This window comes from Sorex araneus, chromosome 6, assembly GCF_027595985.1.
Source record: "Sorex araneus isolate mSorAra2 chromosome 6, mSorAra2.pri, whole genome shotgun sequence".
NCBI lineage: Eukaryota > Metazoa > Chordata > Mammalia > Eulipotyphla > Soricidae > Sorex > Sorex araneus.
Window position 1 is genome coordinate 5459935 of NC_073307.1, and position 25059 is coordinate 5484993.

At 59.8% G+C, this 25059-nt stretch overlaps 1 protein-coding gene across 4 annotated transcripts in view; it reads left to right on the forward strand.

Moving 5' to 3' along the window:
* SEC24B (SEC24 homolog B, COPII coat complex component) overlaps positions 1 to 25059 on the forward strand; it is a 148039-nt gene that overhangs the window by 71721 nt on the left and 51259 nt on the right. For 3 of the 4 annotated variants that reach the window (XM_055140994.1, XM_055140995.1, XM_055140997.1), the window contains exons 1-2: positions 7830 to 8054; positions 24125 to 24733. In XM_055140994.1, the coding sequence (XP_054996969.1) occupies positions 7961 to 8054; positions 24125 to 24733 (703 nt within the window). In that variant the 5' untranslated portion in view covers positions 7830 to 7960. Of the gene's footprint in view, positions 1 to 7829; positions 8055 to 24124; positions 24734 to 25059 lie in introns of those variants that run through there. The other variant, XM_055140996.1, reaches the window with a different exon arrangement.

The window sequence follows — 25059 nt, forward strand, 5'->3', positions numbered from 1 at the left end:
AAATATAGCTCATCTCAGTAAATATATAGCTCTAATAAGTTTGTTTAACAACTCATGAGTTTGGCAGCGTTCACTGAACAAGTAAAAGGCTCTGCAAACACACGTACGAAACGGATTATTTTAAAGATAAGAAGATGACACAAGATTATCCACAAGATTATCCACAAAAGAGAAGAAAGTTGTTGATGCCAAGTCACTTTTAAGGGGGCAAAGAGTTGGGTTGTTTTTTTTTTTTTTCTTTCATGCACACAGTCTCAATGGTACCTACTGGTTTAAAATTCCACTTGGGTGGCACTAGGGTGGGGAAAGATAGCTAAGGGTTAAGGCGTGGCCTTGAACATGGCCAACCTCCACACACGGTTCCCAGACACTTCCAGGAATGATCCCTAGCACTGCGCCAGGAGTAACCCCTGAGCACTGCCAAGTGGGCATAAACCACCACCTCCCCCCCCCCGCCCCCCCAAAGAAAGGAAGTTGTACAATCTTATCAGAAAAGAGTTGAACAATCACGGGTAGAAGTGCTTTATAGATATGAAAATAATTGTAGATACAGACCTTCCTGCTATTTAAATGGCACTTCTGGATAAATATCTCACTGTTGATATTTATGATCTCAGTGATGCTGAGACTGTTGTAAACCGCCAAATATGGAGTTGAAGGATTCCCCCCAATCAAAGAGCCTTGAAGCTTAAATTACTTTGGCTCCATATAACGGTAATTTATAATAAAGTATAAAGATTGCACCCTTCGGTAATTACAAAGAATACACCCCACTTAGTTGCACATTCCTTTCAGATCGATTTCACAAATACAAACTTATCAATCACACGTGGTTGCTTGGCAATCTCTCCGGTAAGAGCACTTCCAACACTCGCCACCAGATGGCAATAGAAGTGAACACAAACAGAGCAAACTCGCCAGAAAATCGGCTTCCCCCCATCCCCCCTCCCCCCTCCCCCTCCCTACCCCCCTCCCCACCCAAGGGCCCGGCTCACGCTCAGTCTGGGCTGCCGCCAGGGGCCGCTGACACAACCGGAGTTTATTATGTCTAAACTGTACGGGTCGACGAGGACCCGTGTCCGGTTCTGGGGACCGTGCACCACCGCTGGGCAGCATATCTGCCAACAGTTGTTTGTGTTTTTTTTAATCTTGCAATTTTTTGAAGAAATTGTTATTTCACACAACTGACCCCTGTATATAACTGAAGTTTATTACTTTAACTAGAAAAAAAATTCTAAATCCTCTGCAATACAGAAACCCCCAGTGTCTGGTATTTTAAGTTAAATCCTTCGATAAATAAAAAATACGACCCGGCTTCTGGTCTAACAGCACCTCAGCTCTGCTGCCACTGCGCGTGTGCAGTGATCAGTCCCCCTCCTCCCTAACCCTCCTTCCCTCCTCCCGTCCTCTCCCCTCCCTTCTTCCCCCTTCCTTCCTTCCCCCTTCCTCCCCTCTTCCTCCCTTCCCCTGCCCCCTTTTGCTCTAGCTTCACCCCTCCCTGCTGTTGAAGCGGTTGCTGCTGTGTGAGGGGGCAGGGGGTCTGCTCACACCTGATGAGGTGTTTGCACCCTTTGATGTGGTCCCCCTTGGGGCAGATGGGAGAGGAGCACACCCCTCCCACCCACCCCCACCCATTTAGCAGCTGTGGGAGGCGGTTCTGTGGTTCTGAGTTTACGGTGCAGCTTCAGGTGCATCTTTAACATTCCACAGGGGTGTCTGTCCCCACTGAGCGCCAGTTCTGTCCTGCCCCATGTTCCGCCCCAAACTTAAGTCCCGTCCCCTCAGGCCCCCCTCACCCTCCCCTCAGGCCCCCTCAGTGCCCGCCGCCCAAGGGCTGGCTTTCATTGTATCCCATTCATCTGTTTGCCTTCTCCACCACATCTGAATGAGGGCGTGTGGCCTGGGGAATAAGGGCCTCTTTGTGGGGGGACACCAGCCCTGCATGCGCCTTCCCCCCCACCCCCACACCACCGCCTGGCTGGACTCCCAGGGCTGCTGTTCTCTCTGGACAGTCGCACTCGGCCTTTTCTCTCCGTGCCATGTGCCGGTGAGATCTTCTTCTTTCTTCTGTTTTCCTCCCATTTCCACTAGGCCTCCACCCTGTCACCCATCTCGGGGTTCCACCTAAGCATTCTCCACCTTTTGTGGAGGGGTGTCACACCCAGTGCCGCCCAGGGCTCTGTGCTCAGGGAACCTTCTGTGGTCCCAGGGATAGAATCTGGTTGGCGGCTTGCGGGGCAGACGCCTCCCCACTGCGCAGTTGCTGGGGCCTTCACATTTCTGCACTGAGCATTCTAGCTGCGTTCATAAGTACATGCCCCACCTTTTCTCTCAGAGCTCCAGGGCACGCCCAGTGGTGCTGGGGTGACTTCCGGTGGGTTCGGGGGCCCACGCGGTGCTGTGGATATGCCCCGGGTGTCTGGCGTGCACGCCCGGCTGGACCCTGAGCTGTTCCTCCAGCCCCCCAACCCCCAACCCTGCGCGTCTTGGGCCAGGCAGGCCAGGTGCTGCTGGGCACTTGGGTGGGCCAGAGCTTCTGGCAACTTCCTTCCTCTCTTTCCTTCCCCCTGGGAATTCACAGGGACTCCCTGGAGTCGGGAGACGCTCAGCAGAGCCGGCCCGTGGCTCAGAGCCTGGAGCCTGTGCTGACCGTCCCGGGGAGGCTGCCCGTTAGTCTCTGGCTTCTGGTCAGACTGAGACAAGCGAAGAATCACTTTGATTTTGATTTGGGGATCCCCGGCACCCTGTTTGGTCCTCTGAGCACCGCCAGGAGTGACATCCAGGTGTGGTGACCAAAACAAAACAAAAAAACAAAAAACAAATATATATTTTGTAAAAAGCAAATGCTTTGGGGGCGCAGGGTGATAGTTCAGTGCAAAGCACGCGGAAACCCTGGGCTGGACCCCCCACCTGGTGGACCCCCACATTGGGCCAGGAGTCGCCTCTGAGCACGGCCAACCGGACCCCAAAGGCGAAACCTACAAACAGTCCTTTGTCTGATAGAGACCCGGCCCCCTCTGAGCGTCTCGGCCCCTACAGACCGGGCGGGAGCCCCAGCCCGACAGCCTGACAGCGTTTCTGTACATGTGAGGGATGTCCTGGCAGGGCCCTCGCCGGTGCAGGCTCAGCGTCCTCCCCTTGGCCCGCACCTCCTCCTGTGGCCAGGAGCCCAACCCCGGGGTGTCCCCACCCCAGACGGGCCCCCCTGTCCTTGCGGCTGGTTCCCACCAAACTGCCCCTCTCGGCTATTCAGCCGGCCCTGTGCTCGTGGGGGGCGTGGTCAGCAGAGCGTGGCTCCCAGCTGCCCTGGGCTTTGGGGACAGACCAGTCACCCCGACATCTGGCCCACTAAAAAGTAAAATCCCATAAATGGGTCAGTCGATCAGGAAGAGGCAGAAGAGAAAATTGTTTCTTTCACATGATTCTCTTGTGGGGAGGGGAGGCCCCGAGCTGTGATCGAGGGGTTTCGGGCCACTCCGCACACCAGGCAGCCTGCTGGGCCCATGCAGCTGGGGGGGGGGGGCTTACAGCACCCGTTCCGCAGGCCCCTCGGTCTTACTTTGCTCATTTGGGGGACACTTTTCCCTTTTTTTAAGTTGTCATAGGGGCCGCCCTGGGCCGGTACTGGGGGGTCCGGGGAGGCGCCTTCAGGATGCTGGACGAGCACTCACACACGAGCACGCAACACGGCCCTACAGGCCTCGGAACCTGACACTCAGCAAACCGTGTCCCTCCAGCTGTGTCCCTGTGGAGTCCCAGTGACAGTGCTCTGCCCGCTGACCGCGGTCTTCTGCCTTACTCATCCATCAGAGCGGGGGCGGGGTGGGGGGGTGGGGGGGCAGCTCAAAGGATTCTGCCTGTGCTTCGCGAGCTGGAGGGCCAGATTCTGTTCCACCCAGTGCCTGGGGGGTGGGGGCACAATGGGAGCCGGAGTAGCCCCTGTGACGCCGTGCCCCCCACCCCCGCCCCCGTGACTTAGGTGAGGCGCAGAGGAGAGACACTTTCTCCCGACACCTGCCACCCCACGGGCTGGGAAGGCCGGGACGGATAAAGTCTTGCCAAGACCCTGCGCGGCACGGCCAGAGCCCCGCCAGCCCACGGGGTGGCCGTCAAGCCACACCTGACGTCCCTTCTCCTTCCCGGCACTGGAGTTGGTCCCCACCACCGCCTCTCTCGGGAGTCACGGGCTCGGGCTGGAGCGAGGAATTGCTCTTTGCAGGAGAGCTGAGCGGGTCCTGCCCGGCCCGGGCCTTCGGGGGTCCTCCCGCCTGCTGGAGGAACTTCGGGAGAGGAGCAGGGAAGTGCAAGCTGATTTTATTTGGAGGGTTGTTTCCTCTTTTCTCTCTCTCTCTTTTTTTTACTTTTTGGGTCACGCCCGGCGATGCTCAGGGGTGACTCTTGGCTCTGCATTCAGGAATTACTCCTGGCGGTGCTCAAAGGACCATATGGGATGCTGGGAATCGAACCCGGGTCAGCCCTGTGCAAGGCAAATGCCCTACCCGCTGTGCTATTGCTCCAGCCCCTCTTTTTTTTTTTTGAGGAAGAGGAAGGGAAAAGGGAAGGGGAGGAGGGGGAGAGGGGGGGAGGGAGAGAGAGAGAGAGAGAGAATGTGAGAGAGAGAGAGAGAGAGAGAGAGCAGGAAAGAGAGCAAGAGTGAGAGCAAGTGAGAGAGAGTGCGAGAGGGAGTGAGAGAGAGAGAGCAATGTACTCTAGAGGTGGAGAGCCCCTACACTTCCCAACCTCCCAGCGTTAGATAGGACGAAAGCATGAAAGTCACATCTCAGGAGGGAGATGCAGGTGCACGCGTGCTCGGGCGTATACGGTACATGGTATATGCACGCGTTTCCTTTGTTCAAGATGGCTTTGACAACTTTTCCTTTTTTTCAAGTTGGTTTCTCCCAAGCTGCCCATGCGTGCTTTCTACCTAAGTAAGAGTCCGTTGCTAAGGAGGTTGCCAAGGGGCTTGAGTCGGGATTGGTAGATGGTCTTTGGAATTCATCTCTTGGCCTTTGTTCCTACTGGAGCTTCTCTCACAGGGGGTCCAGTCCCTCTGGGTGGGCTTCTGGGGCCAGGAAGGTCTTACCAGGCTTGAGCTCCTGTGCTCACAAGGTGGGGCCTGACCATCTCTGGGCTGGTTGGTTATTTCTGCCTCGGGGGTCCCTCCCTACCTACCAGCCTGCCTCAACTGAGCACTGCCAGGTGTGGCCAGCACCCATCCCCCCAATATACAAACAAACAAACAAACACCTACCAGAAGTGGCAAAGGAATTACCCTATTTGCAAGAGAAAAGGATAACTGTGTCTCCAACTAAAAATGAACCCAACGCAACTTGACTTTGCTACTCAAAAGCAGAGATTCTCGAACTTTCTTAGGCATCCATGCCTTGGGAGAGCAGCTAAGGGGCTCCAGCTGGCTCCAGGCTCACTACATCTGGGTGGGCCCTAAGAATTTGCATTTTACTTGAGAATCACTGCTCTCAAGAGCACTAGAGCACACCCAGTGGGTCCGTTTGACTAGCAAAACAGGATGTCGCGATTAGCATAGCTTTAGGAAGGAAAATGCAAACGAACACCGTAGAGCTGGGTGTGGCTGAGAGAAAAGATGTCCAAGCTAAACAGATTTGTTTGCACTCCAGTTTTGCAGGAGGTTTATGAGTTTGTTTGTTTTTTTCCTGTGCGGGAGGGGGCTGGGGGCCACATCCGGCAGGGCTCAGGGAAGCATAAGCGGTGTGGGGTCGCCCCGAGAGTTTGTGGTTTTTACTGGGATTACCTGCACTCCGCAAGCCTTACTTGCCTCTTTGGGAAAATGGAGGGCCAGAAAAGATACCCCGGGGTGGGGTAGTGCAGTGGGTAGGGCGTTTGCCCTGCACCCCATAGGGTGCCGTGCCCTGAGTCGAGCCAAAAGTCAATCTTGAGCACCAGAACCAGGGTAAGCCCTGAGCACCGCTGGGTGTGGCTCCAAAAACACAAGAAAAAATATCCCGTCAAGTTCCGTGAGGACTAAAGGGAAAAATAGATCGACAGCGCTGAGTTCGTGCTAAGTATTAATTAGCAAAATTGAAATTGAAAAAATTCAGTCCTTTTTCGTGTTTTTCTCCCTTTTCCCCAGGAACAGCAAGCAGAGACCTAAAGCAAGAGTGAAGTCACATTTCCTTTCTCCTCTTTTTTTTTTTTTTTTGCTTTTTGGGTCACACCCAGCAATCTCAGGGCTTACTCTTGCTTCTACACTCCGAAATTACCCCTGGTGGGGCTCTGGAGACACACGGGATGCGGGGATCCATCCCAGGTGGACGCGTGCCAGGCAAACACCCTGCCCCCGTGCACTATCGCTTCACGATGGTTGTAGCCTCAGTCTGTATGAGGCAGGTTCTTGTAAATGAGCTAGGAAAACATGGTGAGTGAGTGAACAAGTCAACACAGTGCCGGTTATTTTAAGCTTTTTAGTGGAGTGAAGGGTAATGGGGGGTGGTGCTCAGGGTTCACTCCTGGCCCTAGCCTCAGGGGACTTCCCAGCAGTGCTCGGGGACCATACCTGGATGTCAGGGACCCAGCCAGGGCCGGCTGCATGCAATACAAGCACCGTTTAACCCCTGTACTATTTCTCCCACCCATAGAAAAAATCGTTTTATTTGGAGAAATCTGGGGCTGGGGGAGGTGCAGAGAGGGCCTTGGGTGGAGGCTCTCTCGGCCCTTTCCCGGACGGAGGGGGAGGGGGGCGCTGATACACATCTCAGGTGGAGCATCTACCCAGGTGGAGCATCTACCGTAAAGGGGAAGAACGGGAATATCGTCTGGCGTGGACACGGCCAACCGGAAATAGTGGAGGCTTCAAGCACCAGGGCCCTGAAGCTGGACGTCCCCTGTCCCCAACCAGAGCGGCTGAAGGATCCACCTTGGCCACAAACTCTCGAGAGCTCCAGCCTTCTGACCTGCAGGCTCTATTCTGGGGCAGGAAGCCCAGTGTCCCGCTACCCCTCACCCACTGCAGCCTTCAATTCGGGGCCTTTTCCTGCGTCCCTTTCTCCAAGTGTCCCCAGAAAGCGCTGGAACCTGAAATCGTCCCCTCCCCCGTCTCATGTCTCCAGATAACACTGCGACCAGGAGCAGGCTGCACTGTCGGCGGGCAGGGCCCGGCTCCTGGGTGCCCTCCAGCCCCAGGCATCACCGTCTCGTGTCCACCTCCGGGCAGGCCTGGCGTCCTTCTCGGGAAATCCCGCCGTCCTGGAGGGTCCCGTCTTCAGGCCGGTCGTTCCCTGGGCCATTTCAGGAGGGCGGCAGAAAGGATGTGGGGGACAGGAGGCCACGCGGCGCCCGGCTGTCCGGGGCGCGGGTTCCCGTCGGGGAGCAAAGGGCGCGGGGCGCACGCGGGGCCGTCCCGTGCCTTTGTCCGGGTGGGCAGCGGGTCCGCTTCTCCCTGTGTCCCGATGGACAGGGGGACCGTTTCTCCCTGTGTCCCGATGGACAGGGGGACCGTTTCTCCCTGTGTCCGATGGACAGGAGGTCCGTTTCTCCCTGTGTCCCGGGGGACAGCGGGGCCGGTTCTCCCTGTGTCCCGATGGGCAGGGGGACCCGCTCTCCCCGTGTCCCGATGGACAGGGGGACCCGCTCTCCCCGTGTCCCGATGGACAGGGGGACCGTTTCTCCCTGTGTCCCGGGGGACAGCGGGGCCGGTTCTCCCTGTGTCCCGATGGGCAGGGGGACCTGCTCTCCCCGTGTCCCGATGGACAGCGGGGCCGGTTCTCCCTTTGTCCCGCGCTCCCGGCGGGCCCGGCCCGTCCCTTTGTCCCGTGGCCGCGGCGTCCCCGCGGGGCCGGGCTGGGGGGGCGGCGGCGTGCGCGCGGGGGGCGCGCGGCGCGGGGTGACGGGGTGACGGGGCGGCTGACGCGGCCGCGCTCCTTCCTCTTCCTCCCGGCCGGCCCCGCCTCCGCCGCCTCCGCCCGGCGCCGCCGCCAGCGCCGTCATGTCGGGCCGCGCCGGGGCCCGGATCCCGCCGCCCGGAGCCTGCGGAGCCGCCGCCGCCCCCGCGGGCCGGGCCCCCGCGCCGCAGCCCAACGGTGAGACGCGGGCCGGGGGGCGGGCGGGCGGCCGGGGGCGGCCGTTGCGGGGCGGGGACGGGGGGCCGCGGGGCGCGTGGGGCGGGCGAGCGATGCGGGGCACGCGGGGGGCGCGCGAGGAGCCCGGGCGCGCGATGCGGGGGGCGCGGGGGGCTCGATGCGGAGGGCCGGGGGTACGGGGGGGTGCAATGCGGGGGGCGCGAGAGGGGCCCGGGCGAGCGGGGGGGCGCGATGCGGGGGGCGCAGAGGGCCGGGGGGTGCTGAGGGCCTGGGGGTGCGGGGAGCGCGCGATGCGGGGCCGCGCGGTGAGGGGAGCGCGCGGTGTCCGGCGCGGGCCGCGGAGTCGGGGCGGGGGGGTCGCAGGGGGCGCTGCGGGGCGCCCCGGTTTCGGGGTTCGGGAGTGCTGGGGCTTGGGGGTCGCATTAACTGTGGCTGAAACGGGACCCCACGACCGGCCGCTCCGGGCCTGGCCGGGCCGGGGGATCCGGGACTGGAAGGTGCCCAGATCAGGGGCAGGCAAGGGCTGGGGTCACCGGTCACTCCCCGTCCCCCCTCCCCAACCCCAGGCTCACCCCCGCCCGCACCCCCCCGGATCGCCCCGGAGTCGAGGCCGGGGGGCTCCGGGGCGCGCGGCTCCCACGGGGCGCGGGGCTCGGGGCTCGGACGGGGCGGGCGGCGCGGCCCGCGGGGGCAGAAGTTGGCGCCCAAGTTTGGAGACAAAAGGGCGCCCGTGGGACGCGGCTCGGCCCGACCCGACCCGGCCGGGCCTGGCACCGCCGCCCCCGCGCCCGCCGCGCGTTCGGGCCCGGCCGTGGCCAGGGGCCGCGCTGGGCACTCACGGGCAGCAGCCAGGCCAGGCGCGGGAGGTTTGGGCAATGGGCCTCTCCGGGCTCCGGGACTGCGGGTGACCGGCGCCGGCCGCTGTTGCCGAGGGGAGCTCCGGGGAGCGGCTGCCCAGACACTTGGGGAAAGGTCCCGCGCGGGGATGCGACGCGGCCACGGCAGGCGGGGGCCCTGCCCGGCCAGCGGTGCGCTGACCTCCTTTTTTGCACTTGGCCGGCGCTTACCCGGTGTTTTAGGAATCGCTTCGGCCGACCTCTAACGCGCACCGTGCGTGGCTTCCGGGCCGGAGGCTCATCTCTGCCTGGACCATCCCACGTTGAGATTTTTTTCCTTCAGTTTGAAAGGGATGACTCGGGGCTGGAGCGGTGTGTCACTCCAGCCGCTGGGCGCTCGCCTTGCAGGTGCCAGCCTGGGTTCCGACCCGGTTCCCTGTCTGGTGCCCAGAGCGCCAGAGCCAGGAGTGATCCCGGAGCAATAAAATAAAATAAAATAAAGAAGTGATGATGAAGCTTCTGGCCCTTTGGGTCTCCCTGGCTTGCCAGTGGGTTCTTCACTGCCCGGGTCGTTGCCAGCTGTAATAGGTCGTGCAGGGGGGGCGTGTGCGCGGCCCACTCCCCACTAGTCCTCAGGGTCACTCTCAGAGAGGCTCGGGGACTGCCCCGTGTCCCTGAGCTTTACCACCCCCAGCGGATAAAGCCCCGCTGCCATCTAGTCGGTGGGACGGAATGCCCCCTTGCAAGGCCCCGACTCTGTGGCCCTGGGCCGTGTTGAACATGGACAGTGCTCTCGTCCTGAACTTACTCACGTTGCATCCGTGAGTAACGTTTGTTCTTGTAAGGTTACTATAAATCACCGTCCCCGGTTTTAGTTTTACTGTTCTTGTTTTGAAGCAGCCTGGGGTGTGTGTGAAGACATTGAAACGCAGGTAATTTGAGGTCCCGTGTTTTTATCACAGCGCCGTCAAACTACCTTTTTTGTTGTTGTGTTTTGGACCATACCTGGCGGTGCTCAAGACGGGCGGAGTGGGGGACCCTGTGGGATGCTGGGGACCGGAAGCGGAGTGGGCCGCATTCAGAAGCATCCTATACGCATCACTGCCACTGGCCCTCAAACCACTTTTTGTTTATTTTTGTTTGGGGGCCACACCCAGTGATGCTCGGGGCTTACTCCTGGCTGTGCCCTCTAGCACTCAGGGATCACTCAGGGCGGTGCTCAGGGGTCAAACTAGGTCAGCTAGGTGTGCGGCAGGCCCCTCCCCCCCTGCACTATCTCCCAGCTCCTGGACCCTCAGCTTCGGGGCTACACCCAGCGGGACTCAGGGCTTCCTCTTGGCTCTGCGCTCAGGGATCACTCCTGGTGGGCTTGGGGGACATAGGGGATGCTGGGGGTCACCCCTGGGTCAGCCCCGTGCAAGGCCAGCGCCCTACTGGGGCTCTGGCCCACACTGATCTTTAAGAGTGAGCCAAGGATCATTTTCTTGACAAGAGGATGTTGTCTTAGAAAACGGTTTTTCTCAGGACCGTGTGATTTTCTTTGCACATTTTATGTCTTCTCAAGGAGTTCAAGGTAGCACTGCACTGTCGTTCGGTTGTTCATCGATTTACTCGAGCAGGCACCAGTAACGTCTCCATTGTGAGACTTCTTGTTGCTGTTTTGGGCATATCGAATATGCCACGGGTAGCTTGCCAGGCTCTGCATGCGGGCGAGATACTCTCGGTAGCTTGCCAGGCTCTCCGAAAGGGACAGAGGAATCGAACCCGGGTTGGCTGTGTGCAAGTCAAAGGCCCTCTCCACTGTGCTATCGCTCCAGTCCCAAAAACCCATAACAAAAGGGTTAAAACACTTCAGTGATGTTTGATTTGTACTATTAGTAGTTGTCACTTTTCTTTGGCACAGCCAGGCCCCTTTCCCACTTGTCGCTTACCTGCTGGGGACTCAGGATGAGCTTAGCCGCGGGCAAGGCTTCCTCCCGGCATCTCTGCAGCTGCCCTTGGCCTTGGGGCCAACTCTGAGCGGCTCAGTATCCTGGGGGCAAGGCTGGTTACTCTGGGGCAGGATGAGAAGTGGGAAGGTGCTGACTCAGGCAGAGGGCCGGCGACAGGGACAGAGCCCGTGCCTGGTGCCGGCCACTGACTCGTGCAGGAATCCCAGCTGGGGGCCACAGGAGGGCTGGTGGCTGTGTGGTCCCCGGTACTGCAGGTGAAACGGCTGATCTCGGGATGACATTTGCTGCGAGTGCTGATGTCCCTGGGTGAGGACGGAGCAGTCTGTCTGCAGCCTACATAGACGAATTACTTTTTTCTGTCTCTCCATGAAATGCCAGATCTGGCAAAAAAGAAAGAGGTCAGGGGGGGCGGAGCCATTGTACGTCGGGGAGGGCACTTGTCCTACATGCGGCCGACCCAGGTTCAGTCCTCCGACTCCCATAGGGTCCCCGAGCACTGCCAGAAGTGATTCCTGAGTGTAGAGCCAAGAGCAAGCCCTGAGCATCGCTGGATATGGCCCAACACCCCCCATCATTAAAATAAAGTAAAATAGAAGGAAAGGGAAGAAACAGGCCAGAAGCTTGAGGGTGAAGCATCACAGTCAACAGAATGATCTTTTCCCCCTCTTGGGCCCATCCAGCCGTGCTCCGGCATCTCTCCCGGCGGTGCGCAGGGGACCCTATGGGATGCCAGGGATCGGGCCCTGCACGGCCGAGTGCAAGGCCAGCGCCCGCCCCGCTGTGGCCTCGCTCCGGCCCTGAGTTGTCAGACTGGGGTGGTGCCTTGAGCTGCCTTGATGGGAGACGTTTGGGACTCGCCATTGCTTCTCCCGGGGAGAGTGGCCAGGCGGCGAGTGATCTGGAGGGCGCGCAGTCAGGCCAGCTCCTCCTCCCCCTGATGTCCAGGGGGCCGGAGCATCCCCCAACCCTGGGTAGCTCGGGGAGGGAGGTGGCTTTGGGCGTCAGTGTTCTGGTGTCTTTGGGGTGGCCGCAAGGAACGGGCCTCGGCGTTTGTTGGGGAATGAGCAGCCGGGCAGGACCTGGGGCAGGAGAGCGGGCGGGCGCTTGCCCCCGGGGGCTTCCCTTCCTGCCTTGCCGCCACCCCGCCGTCCCTGGTGCCAGGCTGGGCTGTGGCCCTGGGGGTCCCAGACAGCAGGCAGGTCTGCTGCAACCCCCCGTCGTCGCAGGGGGGGGGATGGGGCCAGCTCTGCCAGGAGCAGCCCCGGGCCTGCAGGTGTAAGGGCTCGTGAGTATACAATGTAACCGGAGCTCTGAACTAGTCCCTACCGTTAGTTGCACTTCCGTATTGGAGAGACTTCGCTGGGGGCTGGAGTGATAGTACCTGGGTCAGTCAGCCCTGGCATCACAAACGGTCCCTGAGCACAGAGTCAGGAGTCAGCCCTCATGCCACAGGGTGTCACTTCTCTCTCTCTACGCGCACACACACACACACACACACACACACACACACACACACACACACACTCTCTCTCTCTCTCTCTCATGCAAGCATGCATGCACATACACACAACACTCAAAAGCATGCATGCACATACACACACATACACACACACACACACACACACAGGATTCCTTTTTAATTTTTGAGTTTTGGGCCACACCAGTGGTGCTCCTGGCTTATTCCTGGCTCTGTGCTCAGGGCTCACTCCGTACTCCTGGCTCTGTGCTCAGGGATCAGTCCTGGCAGGCTCGGGGGACCATCCGGGGTGCTGGGGTTTGAAGTCAAGTTGGACGTGTGCAAGGCAAGCACCTTGCTTATTGCACTATCTCCCCAGCCCCTACACACTTCTGTTTACTTAGGTTTTGGGGCCACACCCAGCTGTGCCCAGGGCTCACTCCTGGCTCTGCGTTTGGGGATCACTCCTGGTGGCGATTGGAGGACCGTATGGGATGTAGGGGATTGAGCAGGGGTCGGCGGCGTGCAAGGCAAGCGCCCTGCCCACTGTACTCGGGCCCCAAGCTTTTAGAATGATTGTTTTCTGCATATGAAATGTTACCAGGTACTTTTCAGTGTTTACTCTGCCTTTTAAGCCTTCCAAAACTGACTTCTCAGACAGAGCAAAATTGAGTGAAGTAATCTCCATTAAGAATGGTCCCACCTCAGAACGTCTCCCAGTTGCCTTGAAAAGGTCTTTAAAACTCTGGGAAAGGGTCTCCCAGACGTAAGAGAAGGGAGACAAAGTGACCCAGACTTTAGAGGGTCTCCCAGATGTAACAAGCCGTCATGCTTCTGGTGTGTATGGTGTGGGGAAATTCAGGGCGAGCACTCCACACCGAGTCATGTCCAGGCCCTAGACCACTGCTTTCCAAGGCGCTTGGGGGCCCTGCCCCATGCGACTTGGCGGGGGGGCCCCATCACTGTGCTCACATCACCCCCAGCCCGTGATATCTTGGATCGAACTGGCTTTAGCCACAGGCACGGCCTGTTGCTTTATTTATTTATTTTTGTTTTGAGGTCACACCCAGCGGTGCTCAGGGGCCACTCCTGGCTCGCACCCAGGGATCACTATTGGCGGGAGATTGAGCCCAGTTCGGCCCTTCCGGCCCGAGGCAGATGCTTTAACCCCGGGGCTGTCTGTCCGGCCCCGGACATTTGCTTTCGGGTGCTCACTTTCACTTTGTTAGTTCCGCAGCCGTGTCCCGGCTACTTACGGGGCCGAGCTTGGGGGTCCCCGTGCAGCGCCGGGGGTCAGACTCCACCTCAGCCGCTCTCACACGCAGGCGGACCCGCTTCCTTCCCGAGCCTTTCCCAAGAACGATGCTACCGGCGGCGCGGATCATTTTAACTGTCAGTCAGTAGTGGGGTGTGGAAGAGTGATGGGGATTACTGAAATTCCGAGTGGGCCACAGGCGTCAGCTTCCCGCCCGGCAGCTCGGTAATACTGCACTCGGTTACGGCGCTGAGGCCACATGCAGAATTTAATCGCCCTGACGGCCCTGCGCTTCTCCTCAGAGCACCTGTGTCTCGGGTTTCTGGTCTCCTTAGCGCTCATCTGGTGCCTCGGGCCTGGCCGGAGGCAGGGTCGGCCCTGTGTCACTGGCCGCCTCAGTGATTGTTATTCTATTTATTTATTTGTTTGTTTTTGGGCTGGAGCAATAACACAGAGGGTAGGGTGTTTGTTTGCCTTGCATGTGGCCAACCTGGGTTCGATTCCTCCGCCCCTCTCGGAGAGCCCGGCAAGCTACCGAGAGTATCCCGCCCGCACGGCAGAACCTGGCAAGCTCCCCGTGGCGTATTCGATATGCCAAAAGCAGTACCAACAAGTCTCACCATGGAGATGTTACTGGTGCCCGCTCGAGCAAATCAATGAGCAGCGGGATGACAGTGACAGTGATACAGTGATATTTATTTTTAGGATACAAAAATGTAAATTTACTGACCTTATTTACTTTATTTTTATTGAGAAAGACCCTTACAAAGCTGCTCATGATTAGGTTTCAGTCACCTAGTGTCCCAACACCCATCCCTCCGTCCCTCCATAGTGTCCGTTTCCCAGCACCAGTGTCCCCAGGTCCCCTCCCATGACCCATGACCCCCCCCCCAGCCTGTCTCTGTCATCATCGCCTTGAAACTGACTTCTGTCTGGAACTAACTTCTGCTTGTGTGTCTGTTTCATTGCTGTGTGCATAGGTTTAGGTGTTTGTGATTTGAGAGGGTGTGTGTGTGTGTGTGTGTGTGTCGCATATGTGTCTGCTCAGGGCTGACTCCTGGCTCTGCACACAGGGATGGCTCCAGGTGGGCTCGGGACCACGTGGGGTGCCAGAGATGCAACCTGGGGCAGGCACGTGCAGAGCAAGCGTCCCCCAGCCCCGCTGTGGTGACTCTCCGCCCCCGTGGTACTCTTCATCCTCCCCTCGCCCCCTTCTGCTCGAGGGCCTCGGATTATATCTGATGCCTTTTGTGCGGCCACAAAACTCGGCCCCGGCGTCTTGGCCCGATTCATCTCCAGGACTGGCGTCCTGTGTGTGGGACGTTGAGCTAGAACCCGGGTTCCTCGACACGAGACTCTCTCCCCGACTCGCACGGCCGAGGCCTCACTGTGACTTGGCCCCAGGAGTCGCCGTTCCCACCACCGAGCCTGCTGGGGAGGGTGGCTGGCCACACGCCGGCCGCCTCCGGAACGGCCCGGGGTCTGCTGGGGAAAAGGCCTCAGGCTGCCGGTCGCCTCCGCGCCGGATACCCACAAGGTTCTGTGCAGAAGGTACCGGCGCCAAGCAGGAGAGGCCGCACAAGGAGAGAGTGCGGGGAATACTGTCTGCCGTGGAGGCAGGGGAGGGTGGGGAAGGGGGATATACGGGGATATTGGGGGTGGGGAATGTGCACTGGTGGAGGGATGGGTGTTTGATCATTGTCAGATTGTAACCAAATCATGAAAGCTTGTAACTATCTCACGATGACTCAATAAAAATTTAAAATTTTATTTATTTTATTTTTTATTCTTTATTGTTTTTGCTTTTTGGGTCACACCCAGCAGTACACAGGGGTTACTCCTGGCTCTGCACTCAGGAATTACTCCTGGCAGTGCTGGGGGACCACGTGGGATGCTGGGAATCGAACCTGGGTCGGCCGTGTGCAAGGCAAATGCCCTCCCTGCTGTGCTATCGCTCCAGCCCCCCAAATTAAAAACTTTTTAAAAAAAATTTAAAAAAAAGAGAAGGCGCGGCTGGCAGGAGAGCTGGGTGGCTGAGGGTTTCCCGCGTCCTGTCCCCAAAGCCCGTGCGGTGTGTGAACTCGGCTTCCCCTGGGGCTCCTAGTGGGGGCGGGCCCTGGCCGGAGCCTGTGTGGCCCCATCCCCCTGCCCCTGGTGCTCCTCAGGGGACCGTTTGTGGGGTGGGGGGTCGAACCCAGGTCTGCCGTGTGCCAGGCAAAGGCCCGCCCTGCGCTGCTCTTGCTCCGGCCCGTCGGGGTCTTCTCCCTCTCCGGGCCCCAAGGCCGCTCTTTGGCGGGTTCCTCCCCGTGGCGCCGAAGGAGGGTGTGACTCAGGGCCAGAGCCCCTGGTAATAGGCACCAGGACCGGAGGACGGACGGGCGCGAGGGCGTGGCTGGTGCCCCGCGTGGCAGCCCAAGGCCAAGCCTGCACTTGCCCAGGTTGCCTCATTGTTCCTGAGACACGGGCGTGTGACACGGCTTCCTCCCGCCCGGCAGGGGGTTCATCTGCACGAGCGAGGGCCCAGGCGCTTGGGGAAACAGCCAGCACTGTGCGTGGACACGGGCCCCGGCAGGCCTGGCCTCTCACTGCCCGAGCACGCCTGCTCGCCCCTGGCATCCCCGGGGCAGCGGGGCCTTCCGGGCAAGGCTGTGTCCCTCCAGCCCTGGGAGCCCCTCCCCCCTGCCGGAGAGTAACCCCAGTGCCTGGGTCGGCGAAGTCACTAGGGTTTTAAGTTTTAGGTGGTGGTTTGTTTTTTTTTTTTTGAGGGGAGTGTGTGTGTGTGTGTGTGTGTGTGTGTGTTTGTGTGTGTGTGTGTCCGAGAGAACTTATCCTTCTGCTCTTTAAAAAAACTATTAGAGGGGCTGGAGTGATAGCACAGCGGGGAAGGCGTTTGCCTTGCACGCGGCCAACCCAGGTTCGATTCCCAGCATCCCATAGGGTCCCCTGAGCACCGCCAGGGATAATTCCTGAGTGCAGAGCCAGGAGTGACCCCTGTGCATTGATGGGTGTGACCCCCCCACCCCCCCAAAAAAAGCAAAAAAAAATAAAAAAGAACTATTAGCAATGTTATGGCTATTTTGCTGTAGCGGCGTTATACTCGTGAGTCCCGTGTGTGCTGGCCATCCAGTGGGGACCAGCCCTGTGTCCAGCAGATTTCCTGTATCCTGTCTGGCGGGTCCAAACCATAGTCCGGTCCTGGCCGCGGGGCCAGGGGCCAGGGCCAGTGCTGTGCCCACGGGGGCAGGGTCGGGGCTGGACCGCCGAGCAGCTGCTTCATATTTTTGCAGGGATGGTGGTTGAAGTGCTCCTGGCTGGACCTTGGCCAGTACATGGGTGGACACTCCGCTGATAGCCTCAGTGTCCGAGATCTTCTCTTCTCCGGTGGAGGCATGCGGGGGCCCGGGGAGCCTTGGCGGATGCTATTGGGGGCTTTCGGGGGCTGGGTGCAGCGGGGCCCGTCTGGGCTGCCCACAGTGCTGGCAGTCCGGCCCCGAGTGGCCATCTCCGTGGCTGTGGGCAGCCTCTCCCCCTCGCTGGCTGCTGACGGGTCACGGGGCCAGGCGAGGGCGGGGAGGGATAATCCGCCTCTCCCGCTCACCGCTCACCGGCCAGCTTGCACAAATGGGTTTCCTGTCCTTCCTGGTGGGAGCGGAGCCGAACAAAGGCTTGGAGTGGGATGTCGCAGCCAGCCCTGCTTTCTGGGAAATCGCCCTGGCTGTGCCCGGCGTCCGGGCCTTTAGGGGCCACTTCCTGTCGGCTCGTCCACTGCCGCAGCTTGGCAGGGGGGAGGGTGCAGGGCGTGGGCGCTCGCGGGGTCTTCCCGTCAGATCGCCCTGCGGAAGCCTTACTTGCCCCGGGCGAGCCACCTGCCCCGGGGGTCTCCGTGCACTGGCCGTCCCGCCCAGCCCCTGCTCCATGTCCGTGTCCGGCCTGTCCCCTGCTGATCTTTCCAGCTCCTCGCTGCTCAGTGGCCTGTGGCCGCGCCACCCCAGGTTTTCGGGTGCTTCCGCGATGGGTGGGAAGGCCAGGCCCCAGCTGACGCGCCCGTCCCCGCCGGCCCCCCACCTGCACCCCGGCGCCTCCCAGTGTGAGACCCAGACACGGAGGCCAGCCCCGAGCGTGGACCGTGCCCGGGGGTCTGTGCTCCTGGGCAGAGACCCCCGAGCACCCCTGGTTGGGTGGTTTCAGTGTCACAAACCTTTGTACCACAACCCGACCAGTCATCTGCATTCCGTCCTCTGTCCTCTGAGAGTTACAAAAAAAGCATTTTGATATCTTTCTGATACTGATTTTTTTTTTTTTTTTTGCTTTTTGGGTCACACCCAGCAATGCACAGGGGTCACTCCTGGCTCATGCACTCAGGAATCAGCCCTGGCGGTGCTCAGGGGACCATATGGGATACTGGGATTTGAACCCGGGTCAACCGCGTGCAAGGCAAACGCACTACCCGCTGTGCTATCACTCCAGCCCCTGATTTTTTTTTCTTAAAAACGAAAATCCATGTATTATGGGCAGGAGGTGTAACTCAGTGGTGTAACTGCATCCAGTACGCATATACACACACACACAAGTACACATACACATGTGCACGCACACACCTGAACACTCCCACACATACACACACACATATGCACACACTCACATGCGTGCATACATGCACCCCCACACACACACATACACATGCACCCCCCACACACATACACATGCACACACACATACACATGCACCCCCCACACACACACACACACATACACATGCACACACGCACACTGCATACGGGAAGTCCGCACCCCTCCTCGTGGCCGTGGGCTTTGCATGTGGTCAGGTTCCCCTGCAGGCCACGGGGAGAGCTGGCCTGGAGGCCAGACTGGGGAAATGGCCTCATGGACTTTCCCCCGTTCCAGGGGCCTTTGGTCCCCAGCCCCGCTGAGAAAGAAAGGCCACTCGCCCCTCACTACCGTCGCTGTCCTCTGTCCCTGTCCAGTGTAAGCAGAAGCGTTGGATTCGCCTCCCGGTCTGGGTCCTGAACCTCCCTGCCGTCGTCCACGCTGTCCGCTCCGGACTCAGCTTCTGGTTTTCGTGACTCCCGCGTCTGTTGCTCTGTGTGCCCGCTTCCCCTGAGGTGGCGGGTCATCTTGGTGTTTCAGTCTTCGATGGCGTTTCAGAAGCTGCTGTAAACACGCATGTGCTGTTTTTTAAAAAAATTTATTTTAATTTATTTTTCAATAAATTAAATAAACAGAGAGTCTCTTGCCCGCACGCCTGGCTGTCTTCCCCGGGCCTCCTCGGAGCGGGTGGGCTCCAGCTTCCCTCCCTGCCCTGAGCAGAGCTCCCATCGGCCAAAGACCACCGGAACCTAGCCATGCTCAAGGGCCCTCTCCACACATTCGGACAGGCCTCACGCATGAAGGAACCGGCAGAGGAACCCAGGTGTGTGTAATCCCATCAACGGCCAACATCCAGAGACTTAAAAGCAAGCTCCCAGTAGATATCTTATAACCTACTTATTCCTCTGGGAGAACCCGGCAAACTACTGAGAGTTTACTGGCCACATGGGACAGCCTCGCAAGCTTCCCATGGTGTATTCATATGCCAAAGCCAGTAACCAGCTGAATCTCATTCCCCTGACCCTGAGAGAGCCTCCAATGCGGCATCGTTGGGAAGGCCGAGTAGAGAGAGGTTTCTAAGATTTCAGGGATAGGACGAATGTAGAGGTTACTGAGACCGCTCGAGCCACTCGATTATCAACGGGATTTCATGATTGTGATCGTGATATTTTTTGAGTCACCGTGAGAACAGTTACAGGGCTTTTAGGATTGAGTCTCAGTCATACTATGCTCAGACACCCATCCCTTCACCAGTGCAGACGTGCTGGTTTTGTATAGAAGCGGGTCCTGATGACGGGACTCATGTTGGGGGTGGGCACAGGACACGGCCAGGCCCTCGAGTGGTGCCCACCTGGGTCAGCCTCTCCCGAAGCCTCACCCTGGCAGCTCAGCCATGCTCGGCACGACACCCTCCGAGAAGTGTTTCAGCTCCGTACTTGATCTGTGTGGGCTGGAGCAATAGCACAGCGGGTAGGGCGCTTGCCTTGCACACGGCCCACCCGGGTTTGATTCCTCTGCCCTGCACGGCAGAGCCTGGCAAGCTCCCCGTGGTGTATTTGATATGCCAAAAACAGTAACAAGTCTCACAATGGAGATGTTACTGGTGCCCACTCGAGCAAATCGATGAGCAACGGGATGACAGTGACAGTGACTTGATCTGTAACTCGCTTTGATGTGGGTCTTGTGTCGGGTCCAAGGTAGGCACGAAGGCTGGTTCTTGGGGCGCGTGGATTGCCCTCTGCCCTGCCCCCGGAAGAGTCACCTTCCTCCGCTCCCTTGTCAGGAAAGCGTCGCCTGCGTCTTTGTGGCTCTGCTCTAGGCTGACCCTCATTTATTAAGGGTCTTTTCACCAGGATCACATGATTAGTTATCGTGACATGTCAAGTCTTTTCTCTTTTCGGGTCCCACCCAGCCATGCTCTGGGGTTACTCCTGGCTCTGCCCTCAGGAGTGACTCCTGGTGATGCTCGGGGGATCGTATGGGATGCCGGGGATTGAACCCAGGTCGGCTGCATGCAAGGCAAATGCCCTGCGCTCTGTACAATCACTCGGGCACCCAGAGTCGTTGTCTGGGGGGGCACACCACACCTGGTGCTGCTCCGGGTTCACGCTGTGCTCAGGGGTCACCCCTGCAGTGCTCTGGGGACTGTATGTGGTGCTGGGGCGGAGCCCGGGCCGGCCACGCGCAAGGCCAGTGCCCTCCCTGCTGCATTATCGCTCCGGCCCCGCATATAGATTTTCTCTTTAAGTATTTCCATTTTTAGATGCGTTTTGTCTCTGCCATAGGGATATTTGTTATTGACCCTGATCTCCACTCGCTGGTGTTTCTGCAGTTCTTTGTACGTGTTTCTAATCGCTGCTTTGACCCTGTGCTAATCCGGCCTGCGGCTTCTGGTTCTGCTGCTTTAGCTGGGCATGGCGGTGTCTGCGAGTTGATCGCCAGAACTAAAGGTGGGGGAGGGGATCTGGAGCGACATCTGGCGCCCCTTCAGCGCCCGTGAGCCCTGCCCGCACCGGCGGGCAGAGACCAGGTGGGCGCAGCCGGGGAGGAACCGCCCCTCGAGAAGATACATGAAGGAGGTCAGGGAGTAGCTCGGTGTGGAACAGCCGCTCTGTGGCTGTGTGGCCCTGGGTTTGGGTCCCAGGAACTGCAAAGGCAGTTTGCCCACGAGTGACCTGCATGTGTATATCCTCACAGGGTTTACATTCGGGGGGTTGGGCGGGGAGAACCGGAAACGAGCAGAATGATCACTAACATGTGCTGTATGATGGAACGGCTTCCACACAGGACAATGTGGGACCCCCACCCGAGCTGCCTGGAGGGAGGGTGGCGGGGGGTGGGGTGGGGTGTGTCTCAGAATCACTACAGGCGGATCTCTGAGATCAGAGAGATAGTATGGGGGAGGGGGTGAGGGAGAGCCACGTGCCTCCATACCAGGTACTGCACCCCCAGGCTCCCCCAGCACCCCCAGAAGCCAGGTGGGACCCGTGGTGTGTGTGTGTGTGTGTGTGTGTGTGTGTTTAAGATGAAACCTTTTATTTCCAAAGGTGCCTGGATTCGGGGTCTGTAGGGCGCTTATCTTGCATGTAGCTGATTCGGGTTTGACCCCTGTGCCCCCTAGGGCCCCCAATCCCACCAGGAGAGACCCCTGAGCACAAAGGCAGGAGTAAGGCCTGAATGATGATGGGTGTGGCCAAGAAAAAACAATCAAAAGTGCCTGGATTCAGTGTGGGGGGGGAGGGGGGCGGGGGGGAAGGTTTGGACCACACTCAGTATGGGGGACCTTGTGAGTGGTGTCGGGGGTCTCACCCCAACAGCCATGTGCAAGGTAAGCACCTTAACCCGTGTTCTATTTCTCTGCCCCTCCTTTGTCTTTTTTTTTTTTCTTTTTGGGTCACACCCGGCGATGCTCAGGGGTTACTCCTGGCTCTGCACTCAGGAATTATCCCTGGCTGTGCTCAGGGGACCATATGGGATGCTGGGAATCAAACCCGGGTTGGCCGCGTGCAAGGCAAATGCCCTCCCCACTGTGCTACCGCTCCGGCCCCTCATCTGTCATTTTTGATTAAATTGTTTTCAGATTACTTTCTCGGATTGGAACATTTGCCTTTTTTTTCTTTTTTGACCGGGGGCCACACCTGGTGGCGCTCAGGGGCTCCTCTCCGCTCCGGGCTCGGGGGTGGCTCCTGCGGATGCCGAGGGGCCCAGGGGTGCGGCTGCACCGGCCGCCTGCTTGCCAGGTCGTGCTCAGGCTGGCGGGCTCTCAGCACTGTGTCTGCCTGCAGAGCAGTGACTCGTGAGCGTCGAGAGAAAGAAGTGGCCCGTGTGCTGAGCCGCCACACTGCCCTCTCCCGCGGGGGCCGGGGCCACAGGTGGTTTCTTCCCGATAGGTCACTGGTGCCTGGTCCACGTCAGCGGCGGCCGGGGGCTGCTGTTTTCAGAACGAGGCCTGAGTGACTTCGCCGACTTCCCCATCGCATGAGGGCCCGGGCGGGTTGCTCCGCCTCCAGCCTGGCCTCTCTGGGTTGATAAATTGTGCCGCAGCGGAGATTTCTGAGGCCGTGAAAACCAGGAATTCCGTCTTTTTGTACATTTAAGAAGGGGAAGAGGACAGTTCACTTTTTTAACGTTTTTTAGTGCAAGTTGTTTTTTTCTTTTTTTTTTTTTTGTTTTGGGACCACATTGGTGTTGGAGGGGAGCAGTCACTCCTGAAGTGGTGCCGGAGTGTGGGGGGTATAGGGTGTTGGGGGTGGGACCTGGGGCTCCCGCATACACAGCCTGTGCTCCAGCCCTTGGTGCTACATCTTCCTGGCCTGGAGAAAATAATTTCAGTTGCCGTAGAGAATATCGTCCATGAAGTGAATCATAAGCTGGTGAAGCGGCGTTATCTGAGTTTCACTTCCGCCTGTGCTTCCCGGAGCTGTAACGGTGTAGATACCGTGTAGATGGGGGAGTGTGTCTCCCAGAGAGCGTGCGTGTGCTCGGGCAAAGGTTCACGCCCCACTCCGGTTTTCAGGAGAACCTGGGAACTGAGTAAGTACGAGTAAACTCGGTTCCGAGTCAGTGCTCTGAAGCTGTGCTCCTGTGAGCTGTGCGTGGGCTCATGCCAGCCCTCAGCAGGCAGTGTCGGGACCCCCCTGGGCCTGGGACATCAGACAGCCGAGTGCCCTCCAGCGCCCAGCTCAGATCCCGGGGCCGAGAGACAAGTGCTCTGCCCCGTCATGTTTTTCATGCGTTCCCGTGGCGGGTGACCCGGCGACACCTTCATTGTGTCGGCGAGCTCTGAACTGTTTGTGACTACGGAGTCACGACCCCGTGTCTTAGTAGTCAGCCCCTGCTGGGAACACGCGTCCTCTCCCTGGGTCTGGCACGGTGATCTGTCCCACGAGGCGAGGAAACTGAAAGGATGCTCAAGTTGGTGGTGGCTCGGCCCCGGTCAGTCCCAGAGTGGCACTGCTGGCCCCGTTGACCATTTGCTGGGCACTGGGCCGTGCTGGGACTCCCAAGGGCAGAGCTGCTCCAGGCTGCTGGACTCGCTCCCCGGCCTGCCCCTCCCGACGTGCCACTGTCCAGCAGCTCCTGGTCACTCACACCCTCGGGGGGTGGACGATGCTCTTTCTTCCAAGAGGTGTGAGGGTGGGCGGAGTCGTGGATACAAAGCGTTCAGGTTAGTGCGTTAAACGATGTCCCTGTGTCGGCAGGGCTTGTCCTGCAGAGAAGGCCATTCTGTAGGGAGCAAAGGTTAAACACAGACGGTGGACGGCGTCACGTTCGAGAAAAACACGGGCTTTGCACGGTTCCGTAGTATCGCAGCACGGAGGGCTGTGTGGGAAAGCAGGAGCCACACGCAGTCATGCAGTTAAATAGTGTCGGGTTTCCTAATACAAAAGAACAATTAACAGGCCTTCCATGACAGCACAACTGTGGTGGGGACAGGCCGATGGGAGGGGAGACAGACGGCCGGTGACCGAACACCTGAAGCCTTCCTCGCTACGGGCAAGCGCGAGCACTGCAGACTCCCCAGACCTCAGGCCTGAGCATCCGCCGGTGTGGGGAGCCGGACTGCCTATGAGTTAGCGATGCCGGCTCACTCCTGAGCCTGTTTTGTAGAGCGATTTGGCAGTTAATGGTCAATTCGTAACATTGAGCTGGGGCCACACGCGGTGGTGCTCGGGGCCTGTCCCTGCTCTACTCAGGGGTGACCCCGGCGGGGCCCAGGGGACCCTCTGAGACACTGGGATTCACAGCTGGGGCCTGGCGGGAGCCAGGGCTGAGGGTCTGCCCCGGGCTCAGAGTGGGCTTGCCGGCGCCCTCGCCTTCTCCCCGGCCACCCCGGCTGGTCCGCAGGCGGCGGCCTTGACCAGCGTGTGGCCGCTGCCCGGATGTGGGCGGGCGGGTGGGCGGGTGGGCGGCCTTCCCTGGACCGTGGTCAGCGTGGTCAGCAGCCTCTGCTCTCTCCCCTAGGTCCGGCCGCGGCGCCTGCACACTACGGACAGCCCCCGCAGGGGCCCGGGAAGATGGCCTCGTCGTCGCCCGTGGACGGCCAGCGCGGCGGCGGTGGCTACTACGCGGGGCTCTACGGGGGGCCAGCCCCGAGTGCCGCCACGGCGGGCCCCGCGCACCCCCCGCCCGTGTACGGCTCGCCGGGCACCCCCATGCACCCCAGTGCCTCCCAGCCCTACCCGGCCCTCGGGACTCACTACGGCGGCCCGCTGCCCGCGGCCCCCTCTGCCTCCGCCTCTCAGGGATTCCCCGCCACCTCCGGCCACTTGGCCGCGGCCCCGGCCTCCAGCGCAGCGTACCTGGGGCTGCCACCAGCCTCGCTGCCCGTCGGGGAGCCGTACGGGGCCCCGGGCCTGAGCTCGCAGGGTGCCCGCGCCGCCAGGGTCCCCCCGAGGGACCCCCCGTTCGCTGGCCAGTGCCCGGCCCCACTCCCGCCTCTGCCCGCCCATCCGCAGCCCTACCCGCAGCCGCAGGCCCTTCCAGGAGCCGACCCGCGTGCCTGGGCAGCCCCCGGGCCCCCCGCTGCCCACGACGGGCTCGTCGGCGCCCCCGGCCAGCCCGCAAACGCAGGTAGGTTGGGGGAAGCCCCAGGGGGTCGGGCTGATGACCCGTCACAATAGGGGAAGTAGAACAAACCGTAAATCCAGACGAGGTCCGGGTGGGGTTGGTTTCCATTTCTCCCCCTGTCCCCCGCTAAGCGTCAAGAAGATCTTACTCCCTTGGAAGACGGGAAGGAGCTGGCTCTCGGCATCTTGGCTCCCTTTGTTGCGGCCTCTCGCAGCCCTGCCTGGGCCGTCTCGGCCTTGTCTCCCTGGCCCCGCTGAGGTTTGGGTCAGCCCACGCATGCCAGCGGCCCTACGCCCTTGCTCTGCTTGTCCCGAGCCGGGCGGGTGGCT